This window comes from Carassius gibelio, chromosome B2, assembly GCF_023724105.1.
Source record: "Carassius gibelio isolate Cgi1373 ecotype wild population from Czech Republic chromosome B2, carGib1.2-hapl.c, whole genome shotgun sequence".
Classification (NCBI taxonomy): domain Eukaryota; kingdom Metazoa; phylum Chordata; class Actinopteri; order Cypriniformes; family Cyprinidae; genus Carassius; species Carassius gibelio.
The window spans coordinates 28,297,329-28,315,923 of record NC_068397.1 but is presented as its reverse complement, the minus strand read 5'-3'; the positions used below and the strand labels follow the sequence as shown (position 1 = coordinate 28,315,923).

Here is an 18,595-nt window from a genome sequence, read left to right as displayed (position 1 = left end):
CCAGTATCTTTAATATCGAGAAGGGCGTTTAAAAAGTTTTTTTTTTCTATATATATATATATATATATATATGTGTATATATATATGTATATGTAATATTATGTTTTTTAATTGTAAATTGTATGGTTGTAATTTTGTTGTAAAATTTTAAAGAAAACGGCTGAGACCTATCAAAGATTGCAAATTACTCAAAGCGAAGTTATGTTTATAAAATTTATCACGAAGTATGTTGATGATCTTTATTTTGCAAATCGCAACATTTGTTTTCATAGTCATCTAAAATGATGTCCATGCTGACCCATTTGTTTCCAATCAACTAAAATTGCCCTTACACTTAAAGAGATGTTTTGTTAGTTCTTTGTTAAAATAATAGGCTTGTTAAAAAACAAAAATCGAAATTTAATTTAAAGCTTGAATGCAGAATCCTTGAATTGAGCTCTATATAGAAAATAATATTTAGGTGTGTAAAATTGTAATTAACAAAACTTGCTGTAAAATATTGTTTTTAAATGGCGCGAGTATGTTTTGTATAGTATCATAATAGAATTTTAATAAAGTAAAGTTGAAATAAGTCGAAAATGTTTGTTCTTTTGCTGTACAGGTTTGCTGCCCAGTTTAGCAGAAAGTTATATTTTGTTCGCGTCGCTTGCGCTGTGCCTGCGTCGTGCGTAATGTTCGCGTGAGGATGCGCGTGCTAAGATCCGCCACCTGAAACGCGCTATAAAACATCAGCGCGAGCTGGATGTCTCTGTCATATCAGGAGTTTATTCCATCTTATTGACCCTCAGGATGATTCGCCTTCGTTTCAAACCATTATCTTAAGTTACTTCAACCATTATCATCAGCTGGATGTGTATTTTGGTGAGTTTCACTTGTATGTTCAGTATTTGTTAACTACAGAACTTGTCCATCCTTGAGTCGATGTGTAAAAAATTATTTTATTAGATTTTTATTGCGTATGAATTTGTTGTTACTCTTCCACACCTCCTTATTCTGTTTCCTTCTGTATTTATTTGATTTTTTCCCACGTTTAATACTGTTTGCCAGAAACCAAAAACAGCATCTTCGTGTTGAGCTAGTATTTGGAGAAGTGAACAATGATTCCTCCTGGAGACTGTCTGTATGCTGGAAGGAAAAGGAGAAAACCTGTGCAGAAACAGTTGAGTATTTAACAGTTTAATAGCAAAACATCAATGCAAATAACCAAACCAATGAGAGACATTGTTGACATTGATAATAAATCAAGTTTTTTTTTTTTTCATGAAGTTATTTTAATTCAAGTCGTTACATACATTTTGAGGTTTTTTTTACATTTTTTTACGATTATGGTTTTATTGGGAGTGTTAATACACATAATAAAAACGCATAGAAAAGGCACTACTGATAATAAATATGTATAATGTTATTTCTATTATCATTTGTGTTGGTGGTAATAATAATTATATAATTGTCATGTTTCTGTAGCATTTAGTCCTCTGGATGTCACACAGTTTTGTGATATGGTTTATATATTCAGAAAACCAGAGAAAGCAGGTCAGAAATCGAATCCATCCAAGCGTCATCGCGACCGTCTGAATGCTGAACTGGACCGGTTGGCGAGTCTGCTGCCCTTCAGTGCAGATGTCATCTCCAAACTGGACAAACTCTCAGTGCTGAGGCTCAGCGTCAGCTTCCTGCGGGTGAAGAGCTTCTTTCAAGGTAAGAACTTTCCTGCTAAAACTGAATTACAGCACTTCATACATTGGCTCCCAAAAGTGATTTGAACAGTTTAAAATAAACTTGATGTTGGTTAACTGACTCAAACATATCCATACAATTTGATTTGTCTTTTTGTGTGTTTTGTTTTGGGATAAATTAGTAGAACGTTCTGTCGCATTTACATTTTTATATGGAGTGTATAAATATAGATTTAATTTGCTAAAGTTTATGGAAAACATTTCCTTCTCTTGCTTTTTTCCTCCCTCACATTTTAGCTCATATTCTTAGTTGTATGCATGTTAAATCATTTATAATACAAAGCAGCACCACTTTAAAAATAAATTAGTTCACTTTAAAAATAGCTTTTATTGTAGTTTGGGAGAAAGCTGGCCAAACATGCTTGTAAATACACATGCAGTTCTTCTGCCATGTAGAATAATTGGATTTATTTCAGGAGAAGCCATATAAAGAGAGGTCCATGTGTAGCTTAATGTAATGAAGAGATTGCCCTCCTGCACTCACATGCTGTTTGTTGTGAAAGTGTCCAAACGGATCAGTGTTACTGTTGTGAGGATAGCTGGCAGTGTTTGGGCTGTGTGCTGGCAGGTGGGCATCTCTCAAATGTAATTGAACTCATAACAAAGTAATGGAGAGTAATAAAAACAACCTTTAGCAACCAAAAAGGAAGGAACATTATGCGCCCAGCATCGTATGCAATATGCAGTGTTGGCAAAGCTTTTTTTTTGAGATCGTAGATTGCCATGCTATTCATAATTTAAAGTCAAGTCACATTTATTTATTTATTGTCTTTGCACAGGTTTGTGTATTTGAGATTTTAGGTTGATTTTACACAACCCACTTTAGATGGTGAAATTTATAACTGTCATGAATACAGTCATTTATAATGCATGATCCGACCCTGAAGAACTTGAACCTTCATGGATCTTGGTTTGTGTCAGCCTTGATCTTTCAGTTCGTATAAGATTGATACATGTATCACGTTCAAACATCAGCATTTTAATGTATTCATCTTCTCAAGGCCATTTGCGTTTTTGGTCTGATCTCATTTTCTGTCACCTTTCAAGCCATAAATTATTGACAAGGCAGTGAAGTATGTCAGAAATTCGTGTAGGGTTTGAAGTTAAAATGTGAGCTGGAATGTCATCAAAAAGGGGTTCATTGAAAGATTCATTTTTATATGAATTTGTCACCTTTGCTACTGGTAGAATGGTTAAACTAAAAACTTTAATAATTCAAATAATTTTGACGTCTCATTTACCAGAACCTTACTTATTCAACTCTTTCTCGTTCTTTGTTGAAGTCTTTGTCTGTAGGAAAGAAAAATCTTCACTTTTCCCGTGTCTGTTGTTTCTCCAAGACAGTGATGAGATTCAAGTTACGGATTTAAATATAAAAATAGAAATATTTCTAAAGATCAGACCTGCTACATTTAAGCTCTATATTCTTATTTTTCTATATTTCATCATTACAAATGTGTAATTAAAATATATTTAAATGTGACAGTTTCAATAGAAGTGACGTTAGTTATTAAACTAATAAAAGTATATTTTAGTTTACCATAAATGATTGTCAGTACATTCAGCAATACACCTTCAAGTTTACAACATAATTCAAAAACAATAGAAGCAATTATGAATAAATTAAATTCTTAAAACCATTTATTTTGAAGAATATTGATTAATTTATGTTCCACAGTAATGCTCAGGGTTTAGAATGACATGAGGGTGAGTGAAGGATAACAGAATTTTAATTTCTGGGTGAACTAACTATTTAGGTTTACATCAGTGACAAAGCATAAGTAGCTAATTCTCCTAATTTTTCTCCCCGAGTTACTGAGCAGATTGATTGTGCATGGCTGAAGCCGTGTCTGATCCTAACACATTGTGTTTTCATTCTCCACTACAAGTCTTAAAACACAGCGAGAAACCATGTGAAAGGCCTTTGTTGGCCATACACCATTTTTAGAGGCTTGTTCCATACAATTATAATCAAATCATTTTGATTGTCGCTTGGCCAGATTAATTCCAACACATTTCCGGGCTCCTCAGGATGTGGAGGGTATAAACTAACCTCAAAAGCTTTTCTTTATTTCCCTTCAGGATGAAACGTATTGCTCATTTAGTGCTTGCCAATGCAAACATCATTACTGCTCATACATAGGATTAGTAATTTAAACAAACCACTAACCTCAAGTATTATACTTAAGTTTGTAACAACCTGCACAGTTTGTGCTGCAGACATTTTAATTGTCAAAGTGAAGTCACCAAGAGTGTAATGAAAGCAGAGATCCACTGTGTGCAGTGCTTCTGTTTGCCAAGATCATTGCTTAAAGTTTGCAGCAGATCGTGTTAGTGGCAACACTACTATTAGACGCGCATCTGCTCTGAACTGGTTTAAAGAGCATCTTAATACACCAGCATGCATTGATGCCTAATGATCATCTTGATCAAGCTGTTTTTCAATAATACCCTTTACATTTGCGTGTAAATCACTTCCAGATGTGTCTAAATCTTCACTCTGGGTGACTAAATTATCTAATATTAACCACTGGCTAATAAATTCTCAGATTTAACTCGCCAGTGTGTGAGTTGGACGGCAAGTATAAGTTTAGCACAGATATATTTTTACTCGTCGAACACTATGACGGATCGCTTCAGAGTTTAATTCTGTCAAGAGATCTGTGATCTTTTTCAGTTCATCTCAATGGACCTGTATTTGACTTACCATGAACTAAAGCAGAACTAATGCGCAAACGTCAATCTCAATGGCTGGCGCTTACCTATTATCAACCCTGTTTTGATTTCAGCAAAGCAATACTAGCGTACACACACACAACCTGATTAATATTCATTAATGCAGCAGCTCGTTAATCATTAGTGCATTTTATATTGTTATTATTAGTAGAATTCTAATATATATAAAACACACACACATGCGCATATGGTATATCAGTCTGGCGAGTATTATTATCTATAGCCACCTTTTAAACTTTAAAAGATGAGACATGCTGAAATGTTGAAATACTATTATTAAAATAATACCCAACATAGCTTGTCAATTTAATAGTTTTTTTCTGGAACTTTATGGAAATGTACTAGCAATTTTATGCCACAACATTATCTGTTTTAATTAAATATTACTAGCTCGATTTCAAAAAAGTTGGGGCACTGTACAAATTGTGAATAAAAACAGAATGCAATGATGTGGAAGTTTCAAATTTCTATATTTTATTCAGAACACAACATAGATAACACATCAAATGTTTAAACAAAGAGATAGTTCCAGATTCTCTGAATCTTTGGATATTATGCACTGTAGAAGATAATAACTTCAAACTCTTTGCAATTTTTCTCCGAGTAACTCCTTTCTGATATTGCTCCACTATTTTCCACCCCAGCATTGGGGGAATAGGTGATCCTCTGCCCATCTTGACTTCAGAGAGACACTGCCACTCCGAGAGGTTCCTTTTATATCCAATCATGTTGCCAATTGACCTAATAAGTTTGAAATTTGTCCTCCAGCTGTTCATTATATGTACATTTTCCGGGCTCTTATTGCTACCTGTCCCAAGTTTTTTGCAATGTGTAGCTCTCATGAAATCCAAAATGTGCCAATATTTGGCGTGACACTTCAAAATGTCTCCCTTTCAACATTTGATATGTTGAATAAAATATACGTTTATGAGATTTGTAAATTATTCCATTCCTTTTTTACTCACAATTTGTGCAGTGTCCCAACTTTTTTGGAATCGGGTTTGTAATTTTCTTACAGTGTAAGATCCATGTTTGATGAAGAAGCATTTCGTTTGAGTCTAAAACGTGAGCTTACTCAACTTAAGGACCATTTTAAGCATGACTGTTTCCGTAATGTACTTTTAGAGTTAGTTGCAGTGTGTGAATAACAGCTTAAACTGCACATCAGGGAGTAATTGAGTTCGAGTGAGTGAGTGTGTGTGTGTGGGATGTTGAAGAGAAGGGGGTTATGGGTAATGAATGCCCCACTGGCTCCTGCGGAGCGTTTGCGTGACTGCAGCCTGGCAAATTCCCCGTCCTTGAGAAAAGCACTAAGGGGGGAAGATGCAGATCAGCTTTGGTGCTTCTGTTTAGACCATTCACAATCCACTTTTAGTGGCCACATGTGGCCGTTTGATAACTACTTGATTGAGTGCTTTTAACATTTTCAGTTTTTCCAGTAACAGACCAACCTAAGATCCTAAATCTACAGTTTTTCTCAAGAAATAAGCACTTTGTGGGTTTTATTTATTTTCGCATTTTAAGCGAATTTAATAAATATTATGTTCCGTAAGGTTTTTAAATTTGTCCTCATTTGAATGCATCATCACCTAAGTGGGTTCCAAAGATATATTATGTTCAACCCCAAATTATTTTTTCTTTCATAGCTTGAGTGCTTTGTTGTTTTATTTAAATACTAACTTTTTCTAAGACACTTTTTTTTTCCTTTGGCACAAAAAATGGTTCTGCATGACTGTCTGTAGAGCTAGAAACTGTACACTACAGTTTGAAGTCTTTTTTTTTTTTTTATGAGCCTCTTATGCTTACTAAGGCTGTATTTGGTTAAAAATCAAGTTAAACTTATATTGTTATTAAATCCTCATGCAAGTCACTTTGGATAAAAGCACCTGCTAAAGATTTTGAAATGTTAATTATTCCTGTGATGTGAAGCTGAATTTTCAGTCTTCAATGTCACATGATCCTTCAGAAATCATTCTAATATGCTGATTTCAAGAAACTTTTTTTATCAATGTTGAAAATATTTGTGGTGCTTTATAATAACACCTAACGTCTTTAGTCTCCCTTTTGGACAAAATAATCTTTTTTTTTTTTTTAATTATTGACAGTTTTATTACATGGATCATATAATTCAGTTTTGGAAGAATTTGAGACATGTCAGAGTTCATTTCAAGATCTCTGACTTTAGTATATTGGCAAAACTGAGCACAGTTTAAGACATTGCTTATGACATTTGGAAACTCTTGAAAAGAGGTATCATTTTAATAATGTAGAAATGTAATATTGATGAATTTGTCATCAATTGAAGCTGACAGCAGCAGGGTGATTGTTCTTCACAAGGGAATGATGTTGGCTCTGGTGCTCTTCCACACTGAGAGTCCAGTATCATGTTAAAATTCTCCCCAGTGAACTCAGTCAAGCAGACGCTTGGCAGTCGCCAGACCCTCCTTGGCAAATTCCTCTTGCGTGCAAATCAGGAAAATTCCATCTTGCGTCTCTGTCCTGGAAACATTCTTCTGTTTGTTTTCATCATGTAAGAATGTGTGCTAGAAACTGATAAATGATCCAAGCGTCCAGCATTATGCAAGTGCGTGAGTCTCCAAACATCTGTTTTAGCATGGGACAGAGGATTTTCCTCTTCCCTTGCATGAGAAATCCCTGATCTTAGCTGTGTATACACAGCAAAAAAAATCTGTTTTCAAAGATTATTGGAGTGTTTTACATGGGGAAAAAAACTATTTCCGTCTTTCAACTTAAATATATTTAGAAATTTACTTGCCATTACAGAGTAAAATTGATTCCAAAAAAAGATTGTTTTCTGTTTGTGTATATGATCTAAATGTGTTTTAATTCCCTTAAAATGATACAGTAGTATTATGTATTCTGTCAGCCTAATGATTCAAACAACTCTTTGTTAGCAACAAAATGCATAAAAAGCTGCTTCTAAAGAGCTGAGATATTTATTGTCGACATCAAAACCTCCAGTAAGAACATTTATGGGCTCCGTGTTTGTTGGCAACCGGAAGGCGGTTCCTTTGCACACAATGTCGTGCAAACAACTTGTAAAAATGACCCAGATACATTATAAAGGAGTGTTCTGTTGCGTGACAACTGTAATAATGTTCGCCTAATATAGTGAGACTTTGTGCAAATCCTTTATTTTCTCCTTGCAACACATTCAGTCCCCTCTTTCCTCCTTCCTTTCAATTTTTTTTTTATGCTTGTTGTGCAGCTTGGAGACTGACTATCAGTCACTAAATAGATGACACTTTTTTTATTTTATTTGTTTGTGCTGTGTGTTATTTATTATAAATACCATTTAGGGATTGTGAAGCTTCCTGGGAAAAGTTTTCAAATCCATTTGCAATGCTCAATAAAACTGAATTTATAATAACAGTCATGTGAAACAAGATAAATACCATAAACCAAGCTGTGTGCATGCAGACTGATGCATGATCTCATGTGGAGAAGACTGTTTCCAAACTCAGGTTCTCTCACAGAACACACATGCTGACCCCACTTCAGGGTAACCCAAGTTCAGTTGGAAAGCCGTTGTCAATCGTGCTAGTGATGTGAAATAATGTGCCATCAGAGTGCATGTGCATGCTCAGTGGTCTGTTTATGTTTGTGTTTAGGGCTGTCAAAATGGCTGAAAAACAAAATTGTGTTTTTTTTTTTTTTTACTTAAATATGATCATAATTTGAAATATATTCAAATTTAAAATGCATAATTTCAGTTAAGGTGAAGAAAAGCTTTTGGCTTCTCTCCTAAGGTGACGATAGGGCGCATCGAGCAAAATATATTAATGCATATTTATTCAAAGCATAAGATTAAATAAAAAGTGCATAATGTTTATAAACCAATTATAAAGTTCCTTAATTAAACAACAGTAAACAAAACAGCATGCATGCATAGTTTAATACAAAGGGCGAAAGCCAATCACACAGAGTATGTTTAAAAAAATAAATAAATAAAAAAAGTTGCAGTGGGATGGGGAAAAAAGGCCATAAATTCTGGAGATATGTTTTTTTCAAAGTTGCAGCTTCTTTTGTGCAAGACGTGAATGCAACTGTGATAGATGTGGATGTATGTGTGGTCACTCTATTATTCCGGGCAGTTTATTTGTTTTTAAAGGAAGCTCTGGCTCTTTAAGAGCCTGTAGTAAAGCTGGGTTTGCATGACTTGTAGTTCACCAGAGCCTGACCTCAGAGACGTTAGTGAAAATGATCTAATGATCTGTCCATCAGAGCACTTGAGTCTATTAATACTTCCTTCTCCTCCTCCTGTATCCTTCACATTGTAGGTAACTAAATGCACCCGATTGCTACATTCCTTACACAGCAACAATGATTTTGCATCGGTTAGGGGGGCTACTGTACAGAATTCTGTTCTTTTTAAGGTTTTCTTTTTTGGATCTATTGAACATTAGCAAAGAAAGGAAAATGCTAGAAAAAATGAAGTATGATTTGTGTGTGCATTTATTTTTAGAAGAGAATAAACCAGAACTATTCATTTTATAAATTGTGTGTCCATGAAGTCATGTTTCTTTTGCACATGTGATGGGCCTGAGATATTCCATTCAAGTTTATTTGTATAGCGCACTTTACGATACAAATCATTGCAAAGCAAATTTACAGAAAATTAAGTTTCTACAATATTTAGTAGTTATGCATCTTATCAGTGGTGACTGTCAGTTTTTGTGTAAAATTAATACAAGACGTAGTCAACCAGACGATGAACACTATTAACAGCAATTATTATATGATGCAATCACACTTTGCTGTATTTTTGAGAGATTTAAGTTCTTGATTATACTTTTACAAAGTGCTTATCAGGGTCAAAGTTTTATTATGAATTACAAAAATACGTTTTTAAGGTTTTCAAGGGCAGGAGTGGGTTCATAGAATGACTTCTCCAGTTTATTTTTGTAGTATTTGTGAATCCTTTGTTTAAACACTGAGAATGGATTTATTTTTTGGGGGGGCATTTCTAAACTGAATATTATTGTTTACAGCACACTTTGACTTGAGGTTAGGCAAATACTCTACTTCAGACATGATCTCGAAAGCAATACAGTATTTTAAAGATTGTGATAAATTGTTTGTGTACAACCTAGTTCATATTCATGAGGTTTTTGTCACTCCATGACAATTACAGGGATTTGGTCAGTGAAAGTCAGTGGGGTCTAGTGTTCTGGGTCAAGGTAGTGAGGGTAAATCCTGTACTATTTTATGTTAAAATTAAGATTTTTATGTTAAAGACATTTAGCAAGGTACAAAGTACAGAGAAAAAGAAAGAGTGAGTCTGTTGAGTCACTGCGTACAAACACACATCTGCTCGTAAATCTAACCTCAATTGTCAAGAGCAGATCTGGTTTTTATTTCCATCCCCTCATCAAAACAACTCTGCGGTGAAATGGCTGCCTGTGGACAGACATTTTGTGAAAAGTAGCCCATCCACCTGTAGATCTGGGCTTGTTTGGCAGCAGACATGAAGTGAATGAACTTAGAATGAGTCTTTAGAGAGAGATGATGGAGATTTCCCTCATGTTATTGAGCACAGGTTTGATTTAAGTGTGTGTGAATGATAATATATTTAGGTTTGGTCTATAGTCAGACATAAGAAGTTACAGTTTAGCAACTCTGAAAGGTACACATGTCGAAAGACTAGATGCTGATGACATTGTTAATTAACAAATAAGTCTGGAGCTAAAACTTAAAACTTTGTGCACGGCTGGCATTTGACACCGCGCTGCCCACATGGTTATTGCTTCTATAACAGCTCTTTGGGTCATTATATTTCTAACAGATTTATGCTTGTCTCTGTTGTGTGTGTGAATTAATTATGCCTGGCAGTGTCTCTCTACTAGTAGTGAAGCTGTGGGATTTAGTTAAGAAATGTATACCTTTCAGTTCCTAAGCTATTTTGAGAAATCACAGAACAGTGTTGACGATACATTTCCACTCTGAATGATTCTGTGCATGAGCTACTGTCTGTAACCTATGTGTGTGCGTTACAGTGCACAGTATTAATAAGATTAGAACGGCAATGAACTGTTTAAAGTAGGGATGTCAAATTTCGATTATTTCCATGATCGATCGTCGTTTAAATTAACGATCAATTAATCGATTAATCGTTAACCATAATACTGCAAAATGTGTCTATTGCAGGCACGCAGTCAGCGGTATGACAGGATGTGCAAAAGCCACACACACACACAAAACGCTTTCTCACTTGAATTAAAGAGGTTTTAGTCTGAATAAAATGCTAGTAGCAGGATTATAAAATGAATAGATGCGATTATGATCATTTGATAAAATGAAGAGATTGCGCCATACTTTTGAGGTCATTTTACTTTGTTGACAGTTTCCAATCCCGCACGGAGAACGCTGAACGTGCCTCTTTAAATGGTTTTGTGGTGCTCGTTGTTGTATTTTAAAGCACAATTGCGATGTTTTCAACTGACATTATTGTATAAAATTATCCGAAATGTGGAGCGCGTGTGACTGCGCTGCACATTAAGTGAACTACATCGGCGCTGCTGCACCAAAACACAGTTGCTCACATTAATTTGATCCTGCTGGATTCTGTCCTAGAAAATGTCAGATTTTTTAAAATCCGGCATACAGCGCATTAGATCGTGACAGTGCATGCGTGCAGACGAGGATGAGCGAGCGCGGCTTTGGCTAGATTTATTTGGAGGTTATTGCTCATGTCTCATTCGGCACAAATCGAAATGTTTCCATATTCGCAATGTATTTGAATGTTAAACTATTATTTATAATGTAAACTAGGCTTGTACTTAACACGCATTCGCATATAGACGGAAAAGATGATCCTCTTCATATGAGCAAAAACGTCCTTGGCATAACAGCAGAGAGGACCGGTATAATACGGTCTATTTAAACTGAATGCTCCAGGAATGTGTCGGTCACAGCGCCTATTAATCGCTGTTTTGAATCCAGCAATTATTTATTTAGAAATGATAAGATCTGATTATGACAAGTGTGGTATAAAAGCTTTGTTTATTAGAGGAATAATAGGTTAACTGGAGATGTTACATCGCGACCATGCTTTTTGGACCCCATAGTCTTCATTTACGCGGCTTTGTTCTGGTTTGCCGGTTGGTCACGAATTTCCACAAATTCAGTATATTTAGGCATTGTTTCTTTTCCTAAATCTTCATAGTCTAACCCTCTAATTTCCCAGGTTTATTTTATTATCTTTCGCTTTTAATAACGGTTTTCGCATCTCTTACTGTGGTAAAAATGGGAAGGGAAATTAAAGATGTCATGAATTAAGAATTCGTTCGATTTATTAATTTGTTCCCTTATTTCACTTAAATCATGGGTTATTTAGGGAATAAAATTAATGAAACATGGACAATTGCCACATTAATAATTCGTAGGAATGAATTAACAAGTTGTAGGAATGAATAGACTACCTGTCCTGTCACTGTGTCCCGCAGCCCTGCAAAGCGCACGATATAAAACAGTCATCTGATGAAATGATTAGTAACTACATTTCTATTGCATTTAATGTTGAAGAACTTTTATGTTGTTTCTATTTTAATGTACTTTAAAGTTTAAATCACATTAAAAGCTTAATTTGTACATTGTGAATGAATGATGATGCTTTTATATATCGTCACCGTCACTCACAGCCGCTCGCACGTGTTGAGTGCGCATGAGCCGCACGCAGCCCAACATTGAATCGGTTAACCGACCATCGATAGCCTTAATCGATTGCATCTCTTATCGACAATTAATCGATCATCGATTAATCGTTGACATCCCTAGTTTAAAGCATGCATTCTTCCAGTAAAGTGAAGTGACATTCAGCCAAGTATGGTGACCCATACTCAGAAATCGTGCTCTGCATTTAACCCATCCAAAGTGGGCGCGCACACACACACACACTGTGGACACACACCCGGAGCAGTGGGCAGCCATTTTTGCTGCGGCGCCCGGGGATGCCTTGCTCAAGTGCACCTCAGTCGTGGTATTGCAGGCCCGAGATTCGAACGCACAACAGAAGACTTTGTTTCAGTAGCTGCTCTAGTTGCACAGTAGTTTTTGACGTGATCCACCAGGGTTTGAAATCTGCATTTTGTCATACCTTTTCAAATCTCATGACATTGGAAAGGCATGTATTTCCAATAATAATGAAGAAAATAATCTAAAAGTTAAAAGTAAAGTATCGGGTAGGTTTAGGGTAGATGTAGGGAGGGTTTTATTGTCCCATAAGGTGATATTAATTTTAATAGTTCGAATTAAATTATAGTTTACACTCAATATGTTAGTAATGCATACTGATAATATATATATATGGCAGTAAGAGAAACCTCTTTTTTCCAGAAGACGGTACTCTTCAGATCTACGGCTTAAAATGATAGAAGAATAAATGTTTTTATGTCAAATTAAAATGGCTGCCTTTTAAGAAAACAAATCTGGTTTAAATCCAGATAATGTGCATGATATATTTGGGTTGTATAAACATCGCTGAATAAATCTGCTCAGTCTGTTTGTTGTTATCTTGTTCACTTTGATGTTTGGCATTGATGTTCCCCACAGAATTAACTGAAGAAGACAAAAAAATTGATTTATTTCATATGATTTTTATCTCGCTCATTTTAGATTAGCACGACTTATGAAGAGCACTTGGGCTGCCTTTATTTTATTTTTTAATTTTTTTGCTATTCTTCAGTCTTTCTAAACCGATCGTGAAATTGGGAAAATGCATCTGATATGGATTGACTAAGAGCAGATGCTTAGTGAAGAAGGTTTATTAACAGGTTTTGTTGATTGCAACTGTCCTGGTTCTCTTCATTTTTTAGATTAAATGAGACCGAGGGGTTTCCTATTAAAAAATCTTTGTTTAAAAAAAAAAACTGTTCGAAACTTTGGTGTTTGTCATCTCATAATTAGATTTTGAGAATCTAGCCTGGATTTCACAGAGAGGGTCACATTTATTTTATATCCATACATCTGTCTTTATCTCCTCCTCTGTCTTTTGTGCTCTTGTTCCTCACAGTGGTCCAAGAGAAAGAAAACCACAGCAGTGATGCCTTGACATCGGCTCACAAGAAAGAAATCCTGCCCCATGTCATAGAGAGTGATCTTCTCCTAAAGGTGACTGATTTGTTTTGGGTTTATGATGGAAGTTTCCTTCAAATTATTTTGTTTTAAAATAAAAAAATTATAGATTTCCTTGTGGTTAATTTTAGTGACTTGACACACATTTCATATCTTGTAGTCTCTTCCTGGATTTGCGCTGATTGTGAGCTCAGATGGTGTTATTTTCTATGCATCATCCACCATCGTTGACTACCTGGGATTTCATCAGGTAACCTTCAAACAACATCCTCTAATCAACAAATAAAACTTGTATGAATAATGAAATGTTTATCATCTAAACATCCCGTTACTTTTTCAAATGCTCAAATTTAATGAGTTTATTTGTCATATATTTATGGAGAGGGGATTATATTTCACTGCACTGGTGTTATTGTAGTAGTATGTGTATTTCACTTTCATGTGTGACAATCCAAACAAATAAAATATAAATCCAGTATGTGACTCATTTTACCTTTTTAAACAGCTCTCAAATAAAATTCCTGTCTCATCAGAGAAATCTAAACAAAAATCATGTGTGGTTTTATAAGAAATACTTACGCCATCTGCGCTTGACTGGAAAACACAGAAGGATATCGTGTTTAATGCCTCTTCAACCATAATGTGTAAAAATAGTTACGTCTTTTCACCCCTCAGTTAATTTAAGACTTTTTCACAGCCTTCAAAGAGTCAGGCTTCCTCTGCAAACAAACCATCTCCTCCAAGAAGGAAATTTTGATTGGAAATTAAGAAGGCATTGGGGTGTGTTAGTCATGAAAGTGTGTTAAAAGTCTTGCATGTCCCACGCTGGAAAATAAAGGAAAGGTTGAATATTTTTGGCAGAGTTTGTTGTTTGTGAACAACGGGTATGGTCATGTGGGCTGGTATTTCAGGCCTTTGTTTTGTTGTTCCTAAAGTGTAGAGACACGTCTGTCCACATGCAAGCAGCCCTGCTGTCACGCAACAAACACATGGGGCTGTGAAAAAAAGGGATTTGTGGGTTCAAGCATACTGTGCATTATACATGAGACCACAGATCAAAGGAAGTCAGTTTTTTTTGCATTTACATTTGATTTAACATTTTATTTAAAATAATCCATTTTAATGTTTTGTGTATGTGTATATGTATGTTGCTTATTTTTTTGTCAATTTTATTTGACCTTTTTTTAATTAATTGTTTTGATTTTATTGGCTTTTATTAGATAAGATGATAATAACAGGGAAATGACCTACGTTGAACTTAGACACAGGTTGTTACAAGCACAACAGCTATTAATATGTCAGATGTAAGTGATGCACTGCTCTGTGCCACAGCTCTGCCATCTGAATGGTTATTAATAGTAACCCGAAGCAAACGCACAATAATAATGGCATGGATTGTGAACTCATTCCACTCTCTGCTAGGAACCTCAAAGTCTAAAATGCCTTTGAAAAAGGTTTTTTCAGCAATTAAAAAAATCCGAAAAGGCTCCACAATGAAAATTCGATCAGTCATGTTTCTGATGTGGTTTGATGTAAAACTGAATTAGACTATATAGACTTCAGAGCAATTTTTCACTGAGGTTAGTGCAGACAACATAAAACACACTGATGCGGGAGCTGGAGTGTTTCTGAAATAAACACAGACTGGTTTTATGTTGGTGTGTGTTCTTTTCTGGCAGACGGACGTGATGCATCAAAAGATCTTTGATTATATCCATGTGGAGGAGCGACAGGAGTTTCACAGCCAGCTCCACTGGGCGATGAACCCTGGCCAACAAGACACTGGTGTGTAGATATTTATTATTGTATTTATTTTTAAGCATGACACATCGGTCATTACAAACTTAAGTCATCTGTTTCTGAACCATGTCTTGTTTTTGTGTGTTTTCTAGATGAGGATGTTGTGATGGGCCATCTGTATATTTCTGAAGTGCTTGACGGCGTTCCTCCTGAAATGTCTCCATTTCTCACAAGGTGCTTCGTCGCTCGAGTCCGCTGCCTGCTGGACAGCACCTCAGGCTTCCTGGTCAGTCAGGAAATCCCTCAAAAAATATAGTGGTTTATTTAGTGGTTTCATGATCTTTTTCAAATTATGATCTGATGTATCTAATTAATGTTGAGAAGCTTTAATTAGGAGGCACTGACCTTCACAAACGTACGTTTCCACACAGTATGTGGAATGAGATTGTCTTGTTTCGATTTGCTCTTGTGTCCTGTAGAACATGCAGTTTCAGGGCAGTCTGAAGTTCCTTCAGGGTCAGCGGAGGAAGACAGACTCTGGAGCTCTGCTGCCACCTCGGCTCGCTCTCTTCTGTGTGGCTGTTCCTCTAGTCCTGCCCTCCGTCATGGAGCTCAAGATGAAGAGTATGATGATGAAGAGCAAACACAAAAGGTGTGGCAGCAGATATGCATTCTGCCTGTCTATTCATCTGCATTTTTGTATAGCATTATGAAATTGAAAGTTACAAAAAGAATACTTTTTTTCTTTCTTTCCTGGAGACAGATTTTTACAGTAGCCTATTCATTGTAAATAAAAAATAATTGCATGAAAGATTTTGAGAACACGCATTATTTAATGCACAGTTCAGTTAAGGTCAGTAAGCTAGGAATAATTTTAATAAGAAATAATAAGAAATAATTTGATTCAGAAAGCATGCATTAAACTGACCATATGAGCCAATATGGACATTAATAATTATACACAAATTTCTATTTCAAATAAATGCTGTTCATTTGAACTTTCTATTCTTCAAAGAGTCTTGGGGGGGGGGGGATTCCAAAAAATATTTTAAGCTGGACAATTGTTTTCAACACTGATAAGGATTTTTTTTTTTTTTTTACCGCAAATCAGCATATTAGAATGATTTCTGGAGGATCATGTGACAATGAAGACTGGAGTAATGACGCTGAAAATTCAGCTTTGCCATACAGAAATAAATTACATTCTATAATATATATTTAAATAGAAAAGTCATTTTAAACTTAATGATATTTCACAGTATTGCTGTTTTTACTGTATTTTTGATCAAATAAGTGCAGCCTTACTGAGCATAAGAGACTACTTGCAAACATTAAAAAAAAAAAGCTTACTGACCCCAAACTTTAAGCAGTACTGCATGATAACCATGTTGATAAACCATGGTATTTATTTACTATTCACAGTAGTTACTACTATAAGTCATAGTAGTATCCTAAAACATTGTAATTTGAATGTAATGTAATTTGAGTGTAGATATTGTATTTTAATCAGTTTAACTTCAATCTTCAGTGATAAAAGACAACGAGTTTCCCATGGCTCATTTGACAGTGAAGACATGCTACATCTTAACTGGACGAGCTCTTCTGGTCATGACTGTTCCTGTTCATCCCTGACCAACAGGAAATACAGAGGAGAGGACTGCAAAACCCAGGACAAGCCACTCAACTTCTGTGTTTCTAGACTGCAAGCTGTTGATCCTTCCTGGGATGCCCGCTGTCCTGCTGCCTTACGCACGGGGCCCAATGAAAACTACCTGCCCGGAAGCGTCTATAAGAATAGCCATTCTGGCACTCCACAAATCAGATGCAACACAGAATTGCAGAAGCTTGAGAGATATTGTGTCAACAGGAAGGCAGAGAGAAGGTACATGCAGACTGAATGTTTTAACATGATTCCCGAAGTGGCCATTAAGACAGAAGATTCAGACTCTGAGAACGGGTGTAACGTATACGGGATGCTTTGGCGCCCTGAATATGCACAGGTGAAAACCGAGGCTGAATATTATGACTTTTGTGCCTCATATCAAAGAGGAAAAGCTGTCATCAGTCCTCCCATCAACAGACACCACAAGTATCTGTGTGCAGGAGTCAGCAGACCTCTTAAGTGTGTCCTGAACAAAGACATGAATCACTCTGACGCTCCTATCAGCAGTCAGGATGGATATGCATTTTCAAATGATCATAAAAGCTGCATGCAGCATGATATCCGGCTGACTTGTGAGTTCAGGAGTCACAACCTTCTGCACACGATCAAACGAGAACCTGAAGACTCTCAACCTTGTTGTGGGAATGTTAGTCAAGGGCATGTGCAACAACACATTACTTCAAATTGCACTATGAACACTGTTCTACACAAAGCAAACCCATATGTTTACATGCAGTAAACCCTGATCACATGCTTGCAAGGTGTATTAATATTCTTCCTTTTGTTCTTTATTCTGCAATTAATTCAGCCCAACTGATTAACATAGAAAACTTTTTTTGTCGATAGCTTTGACATGTTAGAAATCTAAGATCTACCCACTGTCATATTTGCATGATGAATTGTGTTTTGTCACGTGAAATCAAGTCATGATGACAAAAAAATAAATTTTTCCACTAAATTCTAAACAAACTTAGTCTGTTTGCTGCCTTGCAAGCGCTGGTATTTCCTTCTGGACATAAACTAAAACTAGTTAGAAGCTATTTTAGACTGTTTAATCAAACACACATACTCAGGTTCTGGAGATGGTGTTTTGTCTCTTTGGGGTACAGATTTTGGATTTATTGTGATCCAACGTGATATTAATGTGGAAAATATGTATACAGACCAGATCATTTCTCATGTGAAAATGTATGTGTGTATTTAGCATTTTAGATTTTTCAAAGTGCTTAAACATGCATTTGCTTTAAAAAATAAATACATTTGTCTTGATTCATTTGGCCCCCATTTTATATGAAGCTACAGTTAAAATCATATTAATATGTATATTTTTTTACTTTTATTTGTTTATTTATTTGTATTGTGTGGGAAGTATACTTTATTAAGGAATTGTTCAAATAATCCTGTTTGTAAATATATTAATATTCCCTACAAAATTTTATGATGAATTAGCCACTAGATGGATAGACATATTTTATCTGTCCCAGAGGAAATTTACATCATTAACTGTCAGACTGTTAAACCATTGCTGGCCTAAACACTGTATTTTATTATTTGTATTAATATTTATAATATTTCAGTTTCAGCAATCTGTTTCTGTACATGAGTTACTCTTTCATTAATTTATAAA

The 18,595-nt window shown here is 35.6% G+C and overlaps 1 protein-coding gene across 2 annotated transcripts; it reads left to right on the top strand.

Moving 5' to 3' along the window:
- Positions 1–88: 88 nt before the first annotated feature.
- Positions 89–18,159, top strand: ahrrb (aryl-hydrocarbon receptor repressor b). Of its 2 annotated transcripts, none has more exons than XM_052547722.1 (9): positions 89–861; positions 1,048–1,159; positions 1,517–1,698; positions 13,504–13,601; positions 13,726–13,815; positions 15,245–15,350; positions 15,458–15,591; positions 15,785–15,957; positions 16,945–18,159. In XM_052547722.1, exons 2-9 carry the CDS (start codon positions 1,098–1,100, stop codon positions 17,705–17,707), a joined length of 1,608 nt encoding a protein of 535 aa, XP_052403682.1. In that variant the 5' UTR covers positions 89–861; positions 1,048–1,097; the 3' UTR covers positions 17,708–18,159. The 2 variants fall into 2 exon arrangements, with proteins under 2 accessions (XP_052403682.1, XP_052403681.1); XM_052547721.1 differs by having other exon boundaries at positions 90–861; positions 16,834–18,159.
- Positions 18,160–18,595: the final 436 nt, after the last annotated feature.

Excerpts from the sequence above, each read along its gene's own strand:
- ahrrb (XM_052547721.1), top strand. The coding sequence starts at position 1,098 with ATGATTCCTCCTGGAGACTGTCTGTATGCTGGAAGGAAAAGGAGAAAA. Across the intron at positions 1,160-1,516 it reads AGAAAACCTGTGCAGAAACA|AAAACCAGAGAAAGCAGGTC; the intron begins GTTGAGTATTTA and ends TTATATATTCAG. Across the intron at positions 13,816-15,244 it reads ACTACCTGGGATTTCATCAG|ACGGACGTGATGCATCAAAA; the intron begins GTAACCTTCAAA and ends CTTTTCTGGCAG.